At 56.8% G+C, this 19,491-nt stretch overlaps 1 protein-coding gene across 3 annotated transcripts; it reads right to left on the reverse strand.

Moving 5' to 3' along the window:
- Positions 1-479: 479 nt before the first annotated feature.
- On the reverse strand, positions 480-15,806 carry STAC2 (SH3 and cysteine rich domain 2). Of its 3 annotated transcripts, none has more exons than XM_054457317.2 (11): positions 15,273-15,806; positions 7,817-8,123; positions 7,022-7,119; positions 6,756-6,846; positions 5,050-5,162; positions 4,884-4,956; positions 4,724-4,794; positions 4,166-4,263; positions 3,449-3,500; positions 2,938-3,075; positions 480-2,340 (listed from the first exon to the last, which is right to left on the reverse strand). In XM_054457317.2, the coding sequence occupies exons 1-11, from the start codon at positions 15,360-15,362 to the stop codon at positions 2,236-2,238; spliced, it is 1,236 nt and encodes a 411-aa protein (XP_054313292.2). In that variant the 5' UTR covers positions 15,363-15,806; the 3' UTR covers positions 480-2,235. The 3 variants fall into 3 exon arrangements, with proteins under 3 accessions (XP_054313292.2, XP_063511987.1, XP_063511989.1); XM_063655917.1 differs by lacking the exon at positions 15,273-15,806 and adding an exon at positions 11,553-11,934 and having other exon boundaries at positions 485-2,340; XM_063655919.1 differs by lacking the exons at positions 480-2,340; positions 2,938-3,075; positions 3,449-3,500; positions 15,273-15,806 and adding an exon at positions 11,553-11,940 and having other exon boundaries at positions 4,224-4,351.
- Between the last annotated feature and the right edge of the window lie 3,685 nt (positions 15,807-19,491).

Genomic DNA, 19,491 nt, shown 5'->3' on the forward strand with positions numbered 1-19,491 from the left:
GCCAGCGTTTCTGTCTCCGGCTTGGGGGACTGCGGGGACGAGGCTGACCTCGGATGGGTACTGAGCCCTCCCAGACCCCTGGCACGCCCGGTCTCGGAGGGCACCTCTGGGTGGGCAAGATCGGTCTCGACGGCCCTGGCGCGCAGGAGCATGTCCGCCCCTGCGCGACTCAGGTGCCCGTGGAGGCGGAAAGTGACCGCAGCCCCAAGCCGTTTCCCTCCAGCGTCCCCAGACCTCCTCCCACTTCCCTCAGGTCTCCTTTCGGCTCTCCCCAGACCCCACCCTCCTCGGGCTGCTGGAGGAAGGGGATGAGGCCTGGGATCCCTGCCATGTTGCTGCCTGCCCAGCGCCCCTCCTTTCAGAGACGGAGGAATCCTTCCGCCCTCAGCCTTGCCCCTCTCAGCATCCCCAGACCCCACTCCCCACTTCCCTGCCCCTTTCCTTCCTCTGTCCCAGTGAGAGACACAGAGCAGATGGGCTGGGACAATAAACATTTAATTAGGGGTCTGGGGGCTCAGCAAGGCCCCAGACCCATCATGCAGCCTCATGTACAGTGGGCATTGGGCCCGCCCCTGGGATATTGCTGGGGGGGCCTCATGGCAGCAAACAGGGCAGTGTGGCTTGAGACCCCGCTTTGCGGGGGAGAAGTGGGTCAGGGGCCTTTGGGTAGGAGGGTCTGTGTTTCTCCCACTGCATGGGAGGGTGTAACTGTGCCCAGGATGAGGGTGGCATGGGCTGGCACAATCAAGGGCATAAGAGGAGGATCTGAGCTTGGGGGAGGGAGGTTGGCACCGAGAAAAGCAGCCTGTATTAAGAGAGGGGTCCTCTCTGTGTATGCCCACCCCACCTCATTTCCTGGTGGCCAAACAGAACATTCCACCTTCCTTGTCTGTCTTCCACCCCCTCTTTTTCCCAGGGCTCTGTGTCCAGAACAAGGGAGCAGATAAAGCCAGCAAAGGGGCTCCTGCAGCACCTGCCCTGTCCCCTGCAGAGCCTGGAGAGAAGCAGGAAAAAGGTCAGCCCAGAGGGTTGGGTTCCTGGGGCGGCCGGGCAAAGCCTGGGACCAGAACTGACAGTCACAGGCTCCCCTGGCGGGTGGTTCCTCTGTGACCGGGGGTCCTGACAGTGAAATGGGTTTGCTTTGGCCAAGCATGGGCCAGGATTTTGTTCTCAGTTGGGTTTCCGTGTGTCCAGGCAGCTCTTGGGTTTTCTTTTCTTTCTTTCTTTTTTTTTTTTTTTTTTTTTTTGAGACGGCATCTTGCTCTGTTGCCCAGGCTGGAGTGCAATGGCGCAATCTCGGCTCACTGAAACCTCCGCCTTCCAGGTTCAAGTGATTCTCTTGCCTCAGCCTCTGGAGTAGCTGGCATTACAGGCAGACCCCCATCATGCCTGGCTAAGTTTTGTACTTTTAGTAGAGACGGGGTTTCATGGTGTTGGCCAGGCTGGTCTTGAACTCCTGACCTCAGGTGATCCGCCCACCTCAGCCTCCCAAAGTGCTGGGATTACAGGCGTGAGCCACCACACCCGGCCAGCTCTTGGGTTTTCTACTTGAACGGACAGTCTCTGATTTGTCACTCCTTCCAGGGACCTCAGCCTTCCCCTCCTCTGTCGGCCCAGGTTTCAAGTAACGGGAGAGATTCCTGCAAAACTTTCCTGAGAATTGACGGAATGACAGAGGTGGAGACCAGGAGGTGGACTCAGGACCTTCCTATGGCCCTGGGTCCCCTCCCCACCCAGGGTGGAGGGCCGAGGACACAAAAAGGCCTGCTCCCAAGACCCCACTTGCAAAGGAGCAGATGCACGGTCACACACACATAGACCCAAGCAGAGGCTCTGTGGGGAGACGGATGTGCCACGCATGCGCAGGTGGTGTGGCAGGGGAAGGCTGGGAGAAGCAGCAAATAAATTTCCCAGGAATCTTCCCCAGGGCTGGACTCAGCCCAGCAAGTAGACTGGGGTGCCTGGGCGCTGGGTGGACCTACCTGTAGCTTCCTCATTCCCTCCCACCCCACCCCATCCCCACCAACTCCCAGAGGATCAACCCACTCAGGGCATCCCACCCAAGAAATAAAATCTTCCTCAGTACAAAAGGCTCCTAAGCCACAGTAAGTGGCACCTAGGAGAGAGACAGAGGGAGGAAGGGTATGGAGTGGACAAGGGGGCCTGATCCCCTCCCTGGCCAGAAGCAAGGTCCAGGCATAGGCAAGGATGGCATCTGGGTTCCCTTGGCTCCTCTCAGATCTCAGTCAGGGTGTCGACTGGCACCAGGCCCCGCTTCTTGCCACTGCTGACGCGGATGAAGCCGTCAGCATCCTTGCTTCTGCCCACGCCCACGCAGATCTGAGCCAGAGAGACACGGAGCTGAGGCCTGGCATGGCCTGCAGCCCTGGCCCTGCGTCCTGCCCATGGCCCCCAGGGGACCCACCCTGGGGGATGATGGGACCAGTGTCAGATGTGGATGGAGCCCTTTGCTGGAGTGATGGGACCAGATCCCACGAGTGTAGAGGCCTCAGTAGCAAGACCAGGATATCAGCAGACACCCAGAAGCGCTTCAGGGCTGACCTTGGAGATCAGCCGCTGTACTGCCCTGCCTCACCCCCATCACAGAGGAGGTGGAGGGAAAAGGACTTGCCTCAAATTACATAAAAAGCCAGAGCTAGCATTCAAACCTGAGCTTTAGACTGAATCCAGTGCTCCTGCGCTAACCCAAGCTCCCTCTAATGTCATTCAGTCTCCTGTCTCTGTTGGTCACCAGCCCAAATTCCCCAACAGGGGCTAGTAGGAGGGCCCTGCAACCCTTTCTTTCTAACCCGCTTTCCCCTCAACTGCCAAGATCAGCCTCCTCCTGGAGAACATTTACCCCCACACCGCAGCCTGTCTTCCCCTGCCGACTCCCTCCCTCCGCCATAGGGCCTGGGCTGGGCATCAGGCACTCACCTGGTTCTCCTTGAGGCTCATGTAACCCTGTTCCTTGTTCCCGGAGAAGGGTTGGCAGCAGCGCCAAACATTCTCGCCTGGCCTCACCCGTTGCACAAAATTAGCTGGGAAGAAGCCAGCCCGGTCGCCGATCTTGCCCTGGGGATGAGGTTGGCAATGAGCACCTGCGCCACACCCCGCCCCTGCTGCCCACCACTGCTTTCTCCAGACCCGGTTCCCACTCGGCGCCAATGCCGTCATCCTCCAGATCTAGGGCTCTCCGGATTCCAGCCCCCAGCCAGGTGGCTTCTGGGCCAGGAATGGCATGAGGTGAGCAGAGGGACAAGGCTGAGGCAAGGAGAGTCAAAACTGAGAGGACGTCCCAAGGGTTGGTCCTAGTTTTGGCTGGGACCAGTGGTTGGAGGAGAGGTTGTCTTTGGGGCCTGGAGAGAAGGTGGGGGCAGTGCCCATTGGGGTGGGGGCTGCTGGGGTGCCTACCAGAGTCCCTCCACTCCCCACCCTGCCAAGTCACCTTCCACCAGTCCTCGTTAGAGTCATCCACCAGCATGATCCGATCTCCAGGCCTGGGGAGGACAGAGCTAGGGTCGCATATGGAGCAGGGAGTAGTGCCCCTCCCCATCCTAGCAGCCCCTGGGCACCTGGGGACCCTGCAGTCCTCAGCTGGGAGAGAGGATTTTTTTTTTTTTTTTTTTGATAGAGTCTCACTCTGTCACCCAGGCTGGAGTGCAGTGGCACGATCTTGGCTCACTGCAACCTCCACCTCCCGGGTTCAAGCCATTCTCCTGCCTCAGCCTCCCGAGTAACTGGGATTACAGGCATCTGCCACCATGCCCGGCTAATTTTTGTATTTTTAGTACAGATGGGGTTTCACTATGTTGGCCAGGCTGGTCTCGAACTCCTGACCTCAAGTGATCTGCCAGCCTCAGCCTCCCAAAGTGCTGGGATTACAAGGGTGAGCCACCGTGCCCCGCTGGGAGAGGATTCTTGATGCCCTCAGAGGACACCATGTGACCACAGGTACAGCAGGCACTGGCTGGGCAGCCCAGTCAGAGGGTGGGAGACACAACATTAGCATGAGTCACTCTTAGACCCTGGGCAGTTCCAGCTCCTGTCTGGGCTCAGCAGCCTCAAGCATGCAAGAAGGTTCCTGAAGGCCCCCCTCACACTGTGCTCCAAGGTCTAGGAGCGCAGAGCTGCCCAGCGGGGCTAGGTCACAAAGAGGACTTACTGCAGAGCCAGATCATTGTTCTCCTGGGGCAGAAACTTGTAGAGTGCAACGTAGGAGTACATGGGCCCCACATCCTTCCGCAGGGTGGCTTTGGGGGGCTGCGGGAGAATCTCTGGGTCGGTGACCGGAAAGCAGCACCCTCACTCCCCCCACTCTCCACTCGCTCTGAGTGTGCTACCCTGGGGGCTGTGAGGGGACACAGTGAGTCCTGGGTGAACGGCAGGGAGAAGTGAGACCCTCATACATGCTATGCTCACCCACCCCAAAGGGCACTGGGATGGGCATGGAGAGGGGAGTCCGCTTCTGCCTGCTGTACCCTGGGGCTGCCTGCCTTTGGGAGAGCAGAAATGGCTGCAATGGCCAGTGGACTGGGGGTGGAAGGGTAACTCCTCCTGCCTCCCATGCCCTCTCATCCTGGCATTGCCCATCCCTGAGGATAAGTGAGGAAGCAGTGAATCCCCACGCACCATGCTCTTGCCCCGCTATGAATCAATGGCAAGGAGAAATTATACCCGCTTCCCATCCTGACCTTCCAGGCCAGTGCCAGTACAGGCTCACCTGCTGTCCAGGACTCTTCTCCTCTGGTCCTGGCCCTTCACTCTCTGCTGGGGCTGTGAATACTGGAGATGCTAGGGGCGGGAGAGGGAAAGGGTGAGAGGCAGCAGGGAGCACCCTCCATTGTACCCCATTCCTGCCCCTGATGCCCACCACCACTCACCACTGTCACCAGGCCCCTCCTCGGAGCTGCGGATGCTGCCTTCCCCATCCTCGGTCAGTTCATCCCGCTCACTCTAGGGACAGAGAGAGGAGAGGGCTCAGCCCCCGAGCCCACTGTCATGCTCAGACACCCCTCCCCAAAAGACCCGCCTTTTTGCCCACCATACCAGGCTCCTTGTCGGGGACTCAGAGGTGCTGCTGAAACTGGAGCGGTTCATCAGTGCCAGGGAGGTGCCATAGCGCAGGGTCTCGTAGACAGGGTCCACCTTCCCACTGTCCCCTGCAGAATATCCACCCTCAAGGCCTGGCTCTGCCCCGAAGCCCTGCATCTCTAGTCCCGGCTCAGCATGCCCCAGGCTGAGCTTTCCAGCTGCCCCCTCACGTGTCCCTCCCAGGTCTTCCTCATCCCAGAGATGGCTCCGGGTCCTCCCATGGTGCCCACGCAGAAACTTGGAGCATCCTTGACTCCTCGCTGTCCTCACTGCCCGCAGCCACTCTGCCACCTAGTCCTCCCTCCTAGCATCCCTACAACCTATCCACATGTCTCCATCGCCACTGCTAGCAGTCTAATTCACATCACCACACTCTCTCTCGGCAACTGTCATGGCCTTTCAACTGGTCTCCCTGCTTCCACTCTAGCCCTGCCAATCCACACAGCAGCCAGAACGCTTTTGTAGAAACACACAAATTGCCCTTAGAAGAAAGTCCAAAAGGCTACCCTAAAATGGACCCCAAGGCCTTGTATCTGTGGTCTCGTTTTTTCTTTTTTTTTTTTTTTTTTTTGAGACGGAGTCTCGCTCTGCCGCCCAGGCTGGAGTGCAATGGCACGATCTTGGCTTACTGCAACCTCCGCCTCCTGGGCTCAAGCAATTTTCCTGCTTCAGCTGGGATTAGAGGCGCCTGACACCACACCCAGCTAATTTTTTTGTATTTTTAGTAGAGATGGGGTTTCACCATGTTGGTCAGGCTGGTCTCAAACTCCTGACACTGTGATCCGCCCTCCTCGGACTCCCAAAGTGCTGAGATTACAGGCGTGAGCCACCACACTTGGCACTTTGCCCTTTCTTTAACTCCCTGTCCTTCCTTTCTCAGGCTTCCCTCTGCCCCACACCCGTCTTTCCAGATCCTAAATGGATGAACCCCTCATGCCTCATCCTTCACATCTCTGGGAAGTCTTCCCTGATTTTGCAGATGAAGACAGCGAGCTTTTTCTTTTCTCTTAATTTAGAGACAAGGTCTCACCATGTTGCCCAGGCTGGACTCCAACTCCTGGGCTCAAGCAATCCTCCTGCCTCAGCCTCCCAAGTAGCTGGGATTACAGTACAAGCCACCACACCCAGCTTTCAGCACACATTCTATGCTCTATTCCTTATCTTCCCCACTTAAGGCACTCATGCTGATGGTGATTGATTGATAATTTGCATGACTGTCCATTTCAGTCCTATCTCCTTTACTAGACAATAAATTCCACCTTCTTCACTACTGTGTCTCAGAGTCCAGCACTGTGCCTGGCACTTAGTCTGTGCTTAATAAAGTGCTTGTTGAAGGAATGATGAGTGAATGAATGAATGAACCCCAAATTCAGGACAGGAACATCCAGATAAGGGAAATGGTAGGAACTTTCTGTGCCAGTGTGACTCAGGTACCCATCTCAGAAATGTTGATTTCTTTCTTTTTTTTTTTTTGAGATGGAGTCTCGCTCTGTAGCCCAGGCTGGAGTGCAGTGGCGTGATCTTGGCTCACTGCAACCTCCACCTCCTGGGTTCAAGCAATTGAGAGACGGGGTTTCACCGTGTTGGCCAGGCTGGTCAGGGATGTTGATTTCTCATCACACCACAGTGGGAGCAGGGACAGCGGCCAGGGGGGCACTCACCAGTGGGTGGGGACTCTTTGCTTGTGGCACAGGCTGGTGGCGGCTCATGCACCAGGAGAGGGGAACTGAAGTTGCGGCGGAAGGAGGTGGACTATGGCAAGAGAGGGCAGAGAGGGTTTGAGGAGGTCATGGCCAATGCAGAACTTGGTCCTTCCCAAGCCCAGGGCCCACCCCACAGGAAGGAGCAGCCCTGAGGGATACTCATTCCCCCATGTGACAGTACTGGCAGCACTCAGCTGGCCATCTCTGCCTGGATCCCCGCTCACCGTCTTGCCTGGGCATTGCTGGTGGGAGATCTCCTCAGAGCACCAGAGGTGGACGCTGACTTTGCACGTCTTACATCGCAAGCCCTGCTTGGAGTTTCCTAGGAAGAATTTGGGTTCAGCAATTGAGGACACCCCCGTGGGCAAAGGGCAAAGGAGAGGCATGTTAGGGGATGAGGAGAGCAGGGGTTGGGCATTCTCGTGCCAGCCTTGAGGCCCAGCACCTACCCCGCACACCGTCAGGGTGTGAGGGAGCACGGAAGCCGGAGTCGTTAGTAAACACGGCAGTGACACTGAGGCAGTGACACTGAGTATACCCCCCACCCTTGGTGGTGCTCCTTTCTCTGCCTTGGGTAAGAGGGACAGTTGGGGGTGGGTGCAACGGCTCACATCTGTAATCCCAGCACTTTGGGAGGCTGAGGTGGATGGATTGCTTGAGCCCAGGGTTTGACCAGCCTGAGCAACATGGCAAAACCCCATCTCTACAAAAAAAATTTTAAAATTAGCTGGGCATGGTAGTGTATGCCTGCAGTCCCAGCTACTACAGAGGCTGAAGCAGGAGGATCCCTTGAGCCAGGGAAGCGGAGGTTGCAGTGAACCAAGATCGCATCACTGCACTCCAGCCTGGGAGACAGAGCAAGACTCTGTCTCAAAAAAAAAATAAAGAGGCACAGAGGCACAGTTAGTATTGGGGCTCCTGAACAGCAAGAGCCCAATAATATTGGGCGCAACATGGGCCCACTCCCCAGTACCCACGCTGGCCCCTCCCCTTGGCCACCTCAGTGCCCAGGCACCTACCTACGATGAGCTGGTGGCACAGCTCACAAGGGCTGGCTCGCTTGAAGACATGTTCCTGGAAGTTGTGCAGCCTCACTGGTTTGAGGGCTGCCAGGGGGCGTGGGACTGGGCATGGGGAGGGGGATGGGGTAGGCAGGCCCCTGTCCGAGGCTGTGGGTGGTGGGGAAGGAGGGGGCAGTGGAGTCGGGGGCGTCAGCAGCACCGCGGTGGGGCACTTGATCTCAGAGCCCGAGCGAAGGAAGAAGTTCTCCAAGCTCTTACTTCGGAGGATGGTCTTGAGGGAGAGGGAGCGCTTGAATCGTTGGAGCTGGGAGAAAAAGAGGGAGCTGTGAGTGGGAGCCTAGAGCGGGCTGGCCAGGGCGGGCTTCCCTTCAGGGTGTCTCTGGCGGTAGGGGCGGCAGCAGCAGCAGCGTGGGGGCTGAGGGCCAGAGCGAAATGAAACAGCAAGAGAGAGGCTCCCCAGGTCCCGATGATGCTTCGCAATCTCAGGTGCCACAAGAGCCAAGTGGGTGACTTCCATGGAGAAAGGAGTTCTGGCCGGGCGAGCAGCAATCAAGAGCAGTGGGGACTGTGGCAAACTGGATGGCCAGGGAGTAGCTGCAGGTCTCCTCAAGCCAATTGAGGCTGGTCTATAAGGCCAGCCCACGGTTGCCAGGTTTTCTAGTTTTTCAAAAGAAATCTAGACTTTTATGTGAAATTGGATAGAAACAAGTTTAAGTGGTTTAATTCCATTTTTCCTTGAAGAATTGGTAGTATACTATATTTCCTGTGCTTTGCTTTTTTTCATAAACAGTAAATCTTGGAAATCATTCCATACCCATACATAAATAGATTCATCATTCTTTTTTATGGCTACAAAGTATTTTGTTGTATGGGTGTATCATTTACTCAAGTTTAGAAAAAAAAAAAAAATAGGCGCGATGTGGTGGCTCCTGCCTATAATCTCTGCACTCTGAGAGGCTGAGGCAGGAGGGAATCGCTTGAGCCAAGCAGTTGGAGACCAGCCTGGGCAACGTAGTATCCACCTGTGTTCTCGAACAGGCTGGTAGGGGGTGAGGAGTGGTCGTCCTGGACCCTCATCCTTGGAACTGATTCTCCCCCCCTAGGAAGTCTCTCTAGCCCTCTCCTCCCTCCCATCGACTCGTCACCTCACAGCCCTTAGTCCAGGCCCTAATGCCGCAGTCTGCTTCAAGACCACAGCCTCCCCCCCAGCCCCCTGCTTCCACCTCTCCTCCACACAGCTGTTGCAGAGGTGATGCCTGACCCTGCTAAAAACCCTTCCTGGCTCCTTGGGACACCATCCAAGGCTCTCGCCCCAGCCATGAGACTCTCCTTGCAACTTGGCCAAACTGGTCCTTCCAACCTGTGCCTTTGCAGCCCAGAAATGAGGATTCTCAAACTCATCCATGCTTTTATGCCTCCGAGCTTTTGACATGTTTGTCCTCTTCTCTGCCTCACTCAGTTCATACCCTCTTTATCCTGCCAATAGACTTCCACTGGTCCTTCCTCCTCCAGGAGCTCCCTTCTGCAGGAATTCAGTCTCATGACCCACTCCCTCCTCTGGTGTCCACTGCATCCAGCCCAACTTCCACCGCAGCTCCGCTCGGGTGATGCTTTGTTATTTATTTCTCACTCCCCCAGGAGATTGTGAGCCCCTTGGGGACAGACACAGTTGCTGGCTTCAAATCCCCACGCAGGCTCTCAACACACAGTAGGTGCTCAATCAGCAGCCTTTGGTGAATACATAAGCCAGTGGCTGGACTCTCCATGAAGCCTACATTCTGGAGGGCAGGGTCGATTCTGCGGTGAGGCCAGAGCTATTTCCACCTCTCACTCAAACACACCCTACTGAGTCTTCCCAGAGAGAGGTCTGGAAACCTCTTGACCCAGAGCCTTGGCCGTCTCCCTTCCCGTTGAGAGGCGCCTTACCCCTGCCCACTCCTTTCTACTAGAGACAGAAACAGGGGCCAGCAGCCTGGCTCCAGGCAGAGGGACTTGGCCAGGGTTCCCAGCTGGCACGCCGGGCAGCCTGTGTGCCATGGCTGCCTGCCTGGCCACCCTGCCAAGGGGATGGAAGTGGTGACCCCACCAGCCTCCGGGAGGCCAGCAGGCAGCAAGACAAAGGGGGAAGCAGAGGGGATGTTTGGGCTCAAGGCAGGCTCTGGTGTGCCAGCTGGGAGGCCAAAGCCCTGGGGTGTCTGGCACACTGAAGGGCTCAGTGCCTTCCAAACCCAGCTTCCTGGATAGCACTGTGGGCTTCTTTGTGTATCTATGAGAAGCAAGTCCCCAGGCCCCAGATGCCTGGGCCTTGGAGCATAGGTGGAAGGCTAGAGAGACAATTAATGAGAACACAAAACTCAGCCCAGGTCAGGCTCTGGGCCAGCCAGGACCGAGTGTGGCTCTGGGGGCTTGGATGGGCCCCAAGAGGCAGGTGAACCATCCAGTGTTCTGTCCAGGGACCTCAGGCATGGAGCACACAGGGTTGCTGGAGGACATGCTGGGGCTGGGGGCAAAACTAAACCTGCTTCCTGAAGGCAAATCACTTCACTTCTCTCTGAGCCTCAGTTTCCCCACATCCAAGAGGGAAGACTAGATACTTTCTTTTTTTTTTTTGATGGAGTCTCACTCTGTCACCCAGGCTGGAGTGCAGTGGCACAATCTTGCTCACTGCAACCTCCACCTCCTGGGTTCACGCCATTCTCCTGCCTCAGCCTCCCAAGTAGCTGTACTACAGGCTCGTGCCATCATGCCCAGCTAATTTTGTATTTTTAGTAGAGGCAGGGTTTCACCAGGTTAGCCATGATGGTCTTGATCTCCTGACCTCGTGATTTGCCCGCCTCGACCTCTCAAAGTGCTGGGATTACAGGCATGAGCCACTGTGCCCAGCCTATCGTTTTTATTTTTTATTTTATTTATTTATTTATTTATTTATTTTGAGACGGAGTCTCGCTCTGTCGCCCAGGCTGGAGTGCAGTGGCACAATCTTGGCTCACTGCAAGCTCTGCCTCCCGGGTTCACGCCATTCTCCTGCCTCAGCCTCCCGAGTAGCTAGGACTATAGGCACCCGCCGCACGCCCGGCTAATTTTTTGTATTTTTAGTAGAGACGGGGTTTCACCGTGTTAGGCAGGATGGTCTTGATCTCCTGACCTCATGATCCGCCTGTCTCAGCCTCCCAAAGTGCTAGGATTACAGGCGTGAGCCACCATGCCCGCCCTATTGTTTTTATTTTTTTGAGATGGAGTCTCGCTCTGTTGCCCAGGCTGGAGTGCAGTGGCACGGTCTCGGCTCACTGTAACCTCTACCTCCCAGGTTCAAGCAATTCTCCTGCCTCAGCTTCCCAACTAGCTGGGATTACAGGTGCCTGTCACCACACCTGGCTAATTTTTTGTATTTTTTTTTTTTAGTAGAGATGGGGTTTCACCATATTGGCCAGGCTGGTCTCAAACTCCTGACCTCATGATCCGCCCACCTTGGCCTACCAAAGTGCTGGGATTACAGGTGTGAGCCACCGCACCCGGCCAAGACTAGATACTCTCTAACCAATACAAGGCTCTAGGTCCAAATATCCCCAGAAACTTACATATCTGAGGGGCTGTCATGGTCAGAACATTGGAATTGAGCTAGCACTTTATATGCAGCATCTCATTAATCCTGATGCTGCCCTTGGAAGTAGTGATAATTACTGTCCCACTTTTCAGATGAGGAACTGAGGCTCATAAGGGTTAAATCACTTACCCAGGAATCATCAGCTGGTAAACAGCAGAGCCAGGACTTGAACCAGCGGCTCCGGCTGCTGAGCCCAAAGCACCAGGAGCATCCTGCTGCGCTAAGCCCTGACTGGGACTCACCCTGGCCTCTCAGCTGGGCCAGGGGCTTGTCCACAAGGTCAGTCAGAGAGCTTAGGGTGAGAAGGGACCTGGAAGACTGGCCACCTAGAGCAGTACCCAACTCATCACTCTGCGATGGCCTGGCCACATCCCCTGTCAAGAGTTGGTCACCTCTTGTGATGGGAAGCAAGCAGTCTCTTGGGACAGTCATTCCATCTTTGGGCAGCTCCAATCGCTGGAAAGTGCTTCCCTATATAGAGCTGAAACCTGCCTCCCTGGGATTTTCGCCTATCAGCCCTTGTTCCTCCCTTGGCTCCAGAAAGGGCTACTCCCTCTCATACACTTCAGCCCTTCAAGTATTTGAAGACATCATCAATCATGTTCCCCCCATCCCCAGGCCCTTGTTTCCATAGTAATCCTCATAGGAGGAGGTTCCAAGTCTCCCTACCCTCCAGGCTGTGTTCTTTCCTGGTACCCCTTGGTCTCAGTGCCAAGAGCCACCTCTGCTGGGTACCAGAGGCCTCTGGAACAGAATGTTCCCGGGTACCAGGGCAGCCCCGACTCTGCCGGCGGACTCCCTGGCTTGGCTGTGGGCCCCAGATCCCAGGGGGGTGGAGAAGCGGGAAGGAATGACATGCCACCTGGGGTGGCTGGCAGAGATCAGACTGTGGCTACAGGTCTGGGTTGGGGCATCTCTGCCACATGACTTGATGCCTGCCCACTCCAGAGACATCGGGCTTGGCTACCCAAACCACATTTTGGCTCAGCCAGGCCAGGTATTCCTGCTCCTGGGGCTCCTCATTCCTGGAGAGGACCTTTTCCCATCTCTTCTCCCACTATATTTTTGGTGCCCTCACTTCCCTGGGACCCATTCTCTGGCATGGGGATAAGCTGCCATGTACCTCGGCAAGTGGGCCTGCCTGGTCACTCTTCCCTCCCAATGCACCCAGAGTTTGTCTAGCTAGGAGCCTGGACCACAAAGTCTGTTCTTCTGAGCCCCCTCCCAGAGACACGGCCTGGCCTGCCTGTTTCCTCCCCACCTCCCCATATCCTGGACGGCCCCTTATTTCCTCAATTCCCCACAGCGTCTCCTGAAAGGGCATGAGGCATCTGGCAGTGGGTGGTGGCAGACGTGGCGCAAGCTGACTCAGAGCAGAGATGGCATGGGGTGGTCCTCCCAGGGGTGGCAACAAAGGGTGATGGGCAGGCCCTATGTGGTAAGAAGGGAAGGAGACCAAGACAGGAGGAGGACTCGCTAGGAGGGTTGCTGGGTGGCTTGGGTGCAGGGCTGATTCAGCCTGGGGGCAAGCAGGAGGCTGGCCAGTGATTCCCAGGGGGCACCAACACTGATGAATAAGCCTGGAATGTTGGCATCACTGCCTGAAGGGCATTGGCCCCCTCTGTTGTACCTGCCTCACACTGAGCTGGGTGGGCAGCACCCAACTGTACTCTTTTCCATCTCCTCCACCCACACAGTCTGGAGACAGGAGCTTCTTTGGGCCAGGTTGAGGTGTGGGATGGAAGGAGGCTAGCAGGGGTCCTGAGTTCTCTCTCTGCCCACCTCTGCCCTGCTGAATACCCCCAACCCAACCCACAGCCCAGTCTGTGTTAGTGCAGAATCCTTCACAAGAGTGATGCATAGGGGAGGGATGGAGGGCCGGGGCTCCAGCTGGCCTGACACAGAGGGGCCGGATCAGGGGTGTAACCCCTTCCCTCCCCTGCTCCTTGAATCTCCAAGCTCAGACCCAGAGGTGACAACATTGGAGGGTCCCTGGCCTGGGAAGAGGGAGAGGTACAGACCTGCGGGCCTTGACCTCCCCTCCCCACACAGCTGAGCAGGCAGCTTGCTGGAGTACTGAGGCAGCACTACCCCGCACTCCTGCCCGCCTTCCAGCACTCCCACATAGGAGGAGGCTGGAGAGGACAGGCCTTGGTGTGGGAAACAGGGCAGGGCCTGGGAGGCCCCCAAGCCCCAGGAGGCAAGCAGGGGGACTGTGTATGTCTACCCAGGTGACTAGAGGGCAACCGAAATCAGAGGCATTGGAACTCAGGGGAGGTTCAGCTCCTAGACCTTCTGCTTGACAGAAGTTGTCACAAATATTCCAAGCAATATCCTCTCACCCAAACATCTTAGTCCTTTCCCAGGAGAGACTGAGACTTGGCTCTCTAAAGGGGAGTCAGCTCTGGTCTCACAAACCGGAGTCTCATTTTTAGAAGGGGGCAAGAGAGAGTCAGGTGTGCATGTGAAGACTTGAATGTGGAGACCCCCTGGGTCCCGTGGTGCAGGATGGGGGCTCCCTGGGGTGCCTCTGCCAGACTCCACCTTGACCCTACGGCCTCCTCCTCAGGTCACTCCCTTGATGACCTTGACCTTGAATTAACCTCAGCTCCTGCGGGATGGGCAAGATGGAAGAAGGAGGAAGGGGGACGGTGGGAAGAAGACTAGCCAGCGAGCGACGCCTCCGGAGCCCAGGCTCCCATCATTTCTGGTCCTCACTGTTCCCTTTCGCCTCTGGAGAACAGGAGCAGGATGGGAGCAAAATACCGGGGGAAGGGGGAGGGAGGAGGTCTTGGCCTGAAGTCTGGGAGGTGGCAGGGCGCGCCCTTGGCACAGCCCTTTCTGTCTCATCCCCAGGCCCGCTCAGGTTGATCCCCCAGAAACAGAACTTCTCGCGGGCCAGTCTCCAGCACCTAGAACTTGGGAAGGGAGCAGACGGATTAGAGGTCGGGGGAGTACTGAGTGTGAGCGGCGGCCTCCCCACACCCCTTTCAGCGCCAGGAGTCTGGGCTCCGCCCGCCTTCGCGGGGAGTAATTTATTCATGGTGACTCCCTCAGGAGTAACAATCATCCATAATTAGGGTTAATGATGACATTCATTAATTACGATGACTTCTCTTTTTGCTTCTACCCGCTCCCCCTCCTCTGGTCCCGCTCCCGTGGTGGGGGGCGGGGCTGCCTGTCTTTCTGGTCTGGAGCCACAACCGCAGGCCCCCGTCCTCGCCCGTGACCGACGGCCGGCGCTGCCGCAGGCCCCCTCGCGGACTCCGCAGCTGCGCACCCCCGGCCGCGGCCTCGCGTCCCCGAGCCCAACCGGGCTAGGAGCGGGGAATGCAGGACTGCGGAGGGGCAGGGAGAGACGCCCTGAGAAGCGGAGATAAACACCCGGCGACGCCGGGAGAGACGGGGAGAGACGCACACAGAGACACCAAGACACAGACACGCAGGTTGTAGAGACAAATTCAGAGACACGAGCGAGGATAGAGGCGCGGACTGAGCCCGGGACTGGGACCCGGCGGCCGCTGGAGGGTGCGCCTCGCACGCACAGCCGGGCGCGTACCCCGCCCGCACCCTCCGGCCTCGCTGCGCCCATCTCTCCAACGAAGACCAGTGGCCGCCTCCCCGGAAGGTCGCGATGGCGCGCGCGGGCGTGTGGTGCAGGTGTGATCGGGGGCTCCTCGTGGCCCCTCGTCGCCAACCCACTCCTCCCCCCGGGAGCCGCGCGGAGCCTCAGTGGTCACGCGGGCCTCGCGACCGCGACCCTAGGACGCCCGGGCCCACAGGAGGACCCCGCCGGGAAGAGGGCGCCCAGGCCCTGGGCGCGGACAGGCCTCGCGCCCCCCAAGTTACCTTGGTTTCCTGGAGGGCGGAGACGGTCCCTGGGGGGCTGTGGGTGGCCGCGTCATCCGGTTCGTTCTCCTTCTCGCTCATCTCGGTCATGGTTCGGGGAGAGGGGAGGAGAGGGTGCCGAGATCCGACGGCAGGCCCGCCGCGGGTAGGCTGCGGGTGGCGGGCGTCTCCGGGACTCTGAAGTCCTTCTCCAGAGGCTGCCCCCAGTTAGCCCCAGGCACAGCAGCCCCCAACCCACGGGAGCGGGCGAAGAAAGTTGCCGGGGTGGCGGGCGAGGGGAGGCCACCACGCCGAGCCGCAGGAGCGGGACGACCCTGGGCGCGAGGACCGAGGGTCTGCAGAGGATGCTGCTCGCAGCGCGGGGAGGAGGGAAGTGGGGCCGCGGGGATGAGCCGAGGGAGGGAGCCAAGGAGCTGTCCGTGTCCAGCCAGCTCAGCCGTCCGCTGCGCCCGCCCCCCATCCCCTCCCCTCCCCCGCCGGCCCCAGCCCGGCACCCGGCGGCCCCTCCGCCCAGTCCTCGCCGCCCAACTTTGATTTAGGAGGTCGCCTGGTCCCGCCCCCTGCCCTACGCCGCTCCCCCGCGCAGCCCTGCAAATCAGGCTCTCAGCTATTGGCTGCCTCGGTGGCCAGGAGGGCGAACTGGGCGGAGTCTTGGGGGGCTCGACACGATGGGGCGGGGCTTGGCGGGGAAAGAAGCGGAGGAGGGAGTTTCACACTGAAAAACCCGGGATGGAGGGGCGTGACCAGATTGAGGGAAGCTTGGGGAAATCATAGTAGCGTCTGGATGGGTTGCTGGGAATAGAAATAGGTTGGGGCCGCAGCAAGATAGCTGAGAGTGAGATCGAAGTTAGGACTTCCTGAGAGCGAAGATTGATAGATGCCAGAGGCTGGTGAAGGAAGAATGGGGACCCATCTGTGCCGTTAATTGGATGCCTGTATACCCTGAAAAGGGTCTCTCCAAATATACACACAACTGGACTATGGTGTATGTGTCAAAGGCCAGGCCGGACAATTCCTCCTTGTGATGGAAAGCAGGATGACTCTATCCCCTTCCAGTCTTGGCGTCTGAACTTCAGCAGAGATGGGGCCTCAGTCCTCACACCCGAAGTCCCCAAACTTCTCTGAGACACGCTCCCCTCCTAAAGATCCTACCACAACTGGAGTTAGATCAGGGGATAATACGGAGAGGTGGGGGAAGAGGTCCTCACCATCACCATCCAAGGTGCTCCTCTCTCCACAATAACCTTCTATTTTTTATTTTTTATTTTTAATTTAGAGACAGGGTCTCACTCTTTCACCCAGGCTGGAGAGCAGTGGTGCGATCATAACTCACTGCAGTCTCAAACTCCTGGGCTCAAGCAATCCTCCCACCTCAGCCCCTCTAGTTGCTGGGACCACAGGCATACGCCACCGTGCCTGGCTAATTTTTAAAATTTATTGGTAGAGACACAGTCTTGCTATGTTACACAGGATGATCTCCAACTCCTGGGCTCAAGTGATCTTCTCACTTTAGCCTCCCAACGTATTGGGATTACAGGCGTGAGCCATTGCGCCCGTTCAAGATATTTCAATATTTCTTTTTCTCTTTCTCTTCTTCTTTTTTTTTTTTTTTTCTTTTTTGGAGACAGGATCTTGCTCTATTGCCCAGGCTGTAGTGCAGTGGCTTGATCATACCTCACTGTAGCCTGGACCTCCTGGGCTCAACCCTCCCAAGTAGCTGGGACCACAGGCACATGCCACTGCACCCGGCTAATTTTAAAATTTTTTGTAGAGATGGAGTCTCGCTATGTTGCCCAGGCTAGTCTTAAACTCCTAGGCTCAAGTGATCCTCCTGCCTCAGCCTCCCAAAGTGCTGGGATTACAGGTGTGAACCACCACACCTGACCAAGATACCTCTTCTAATGCATGTTGATTATCTGGGACCCATTTTCTCAGGTCCCCCTCCCTCACCTCCAGCCCTCTTTCCTTCTGCCCCTTCTGGCTCTGACCAGCAGATCTGGCTTCCTCTCTTGGTCTGCCCAAGAAAAGGGAGATGCACTGGTGGCTGAGAGAACCTTTCCCTGGTGTGGGTGGAGAGATTTCTGGGTTTAAGTTTCCCTCCTCCTCTGCTGTGGGTGGTAAGATTGTGGGTGGGGGGTGCCACATGGGAGGCCTGAGGTGCTGAAGGGGGCCCTTATGCTAGCCTGGAAGTTGAGCGGGGGGGGTGAACACCTCCAACCCCCACTCACCTCCCCCCATGCACACAGCCATTCATAGGATCTCTGCCCTCCCAAGCATGAGCTCACCATTGGAGCCCTGCTCAGGTTACCCTGTCCAGGAATAGAGATTTATTTGCCAGTGGCAGAAATAGGACAACGGCACAGTGAGGGTTCATGGTTGTAGGGGCTCTGACTTCAAGATTTCCTGAGGAAGGTGGGATGGAGCCTGAGCGCCATCAAATCAGTCTCCCCAAAGGCCTGTTCATGGCCAACCTTCCCCCATCCCCCACTGGACTGTCCTTCTCCCTCCTGCCCAGCCCAGGCCAATCCAGCCTTCCCTCCCTGGGCAGCTCAGATGCTGGGATGCTTGCAGCATTGAGACAGGGACATCAGGCCCTCCACTTATCCTGGGCTGGAACACACAGGGCCTTCTTCTGAGTTTGGAGATCTTCTGGAGGAGGTGCCCCTGTCTCCTCCCTCAGAGCAGGGGCTTTGGGTTCCTTAGGGGCCAGTACCTCTTTGGTCACTAATTAAGTGTGTGACCTTGGGCAGATAACGCAATCTTTTAGAGCCTTTGGTTTGTTTGTTTTGAGATGGAGTCTAGCTTTTGTTGCCCAGGCTGGAGTGCAATAGCAGGACCTCGGCTTACCACAACCTCCGCCTCCTGGTTCAAGCGATTCTCATGCCTCAGTCTCCCGAGTAGGTGGGATTACAGGTGCCCGCCACTACTACGCCCTGCTAATTTTTTGTATTTTTAGTAGAGACAGGTTTCACCATGTTGGCCAGGCTGGTCTGGAACTCCTGACCTCAGGTGATCCACCTGCCTCACCCTCCCAAAGTGCTGGGATTACAGGCATGAGCCACCGTGTCTGGCCTATAGCCTTGGTTTCTTCATCTGAAAAATAGTGATTGTGCCTACCCCACTGTTAGAATGAATGAGATAGTGTAGAGTGGCACTTAGCCCAGACAAGACAGGAAGACAAGACAGGAACATTTTATTTAAAAAAAAAAAAAAAAAAAAAGTGTTTATTTTGTTAGAGATGGGGGTCTCACTTTGTTGGCCCAGCCTCATTTTGAACTCCTGACCTCAAGCCATCTTCCTGACTTGGCCTCCCTGATAAAGTTCTGGGATTACAGGCACACGCCACCACGTCTAGTCAAGGAAAGTCCATTCTTTTTCTTTTTTTTTTTTTTTTTTTTGAGACGGAGTCTCGCTCTGTCACCCAGGCTGGAGTGCAGTGGCGCGAGCTCGGCTCACTGCAAGCTCCGCCTCCCAGGTTCACGCCATTCTCCTGCCTCAGCCTCCCAAGTAGCTGGGACTACAGGCGCCCGCCACCACACCAGGCTAAATTTTTATATTTTTAGTAGAGATGGGGTTTCACCGTGTTAGCCAGGATGGTCTTGATCTCCTGACCTCGTGATCTGACCGCCTCAGCCTCCCAGAGTGCTGGGATTACAGGCATAAGCCACCGCGCCTGGCCATTACTTTTCTTTCCCTCCTTTCTTCTGGGAAATTTGTCCTTTCCCAGTGCTTTCTTTGAGGCAGAGAGAAGAAAACCGCTTCCTTCTCTCACTTTCCTTGGCCATTTGGAGCCTGGTATTCTGTGGGGGAACCAACCCAGAAGTGGTGATTCCTGGACAAAGAGATGCTAACTAGATACAGAGAAGAATTCCCAGGGGAACCCGTAGTTCTGGCAACCGAGGAAAGCCAGGGAAGTTGGAGGACTGTGGGGCCCATCTAGTCTGGACATCAGAAGCCTGAGGTGGGGCAAGCATGGTGGAGGCAGGGGGCTGGATGCCATGACCTCTGGATGTCCTTCCTGGCCTGCAGCCTTTGTGTTTCAGAGCGGTCTCTCCTGAACTAAGTCTGAGTCATTGCTCTTAGTACTGACAACTCCCACTGCAGTGGATCAGAGACGAGGCGGAAGCAGCCTGGCCAGCCTCTCCTGGGAAGGAAGGAGCATTGCCCCATCTCAGATTCGGAGGGCAGAAATGAGGGGCAGGCAGAGCGAGGGCCAGGT

This window comes from Pongo pygmaeus, chromosome 19 (assembly GCF_028885625.2).
Source record: "Pongo pygmaeus isolate AG05252 chromosome 19, NHGRI_mPonPyg2-v2.0_pri, whole genome shotgun sequence".
NCBI lineage: Eukaryota > Metazoa > Chordata > Mammalia > Primates > Hominidae > Pongo > Pongo pygmaeus.

Bases quoted from the DNA above. Each gene is read 5' to 3' on its own strand.
- STAC2 (XM_063655917.1), bottom strand. From the start codon at position 11,855: ATGACTGTCCCAAGAGACTGCTTGCTTCCCATCACAAGAGGTGACCAA. The intron at 6,847-7,021 runs GTGAGCGGGGAT...CTCTTGCCATAG, and splicing joins AGCAATGCCCAGGCAAGACG to TCCACCTCCTTCCGCCGCAA. The intron at 3,076-3,448 runs GTGACTTGGCAG...CCTCATCCCCAG, and splicing joins CTAACGAGGACTGGTGGAAG to GGCAAGATCGGCGACCGGGC.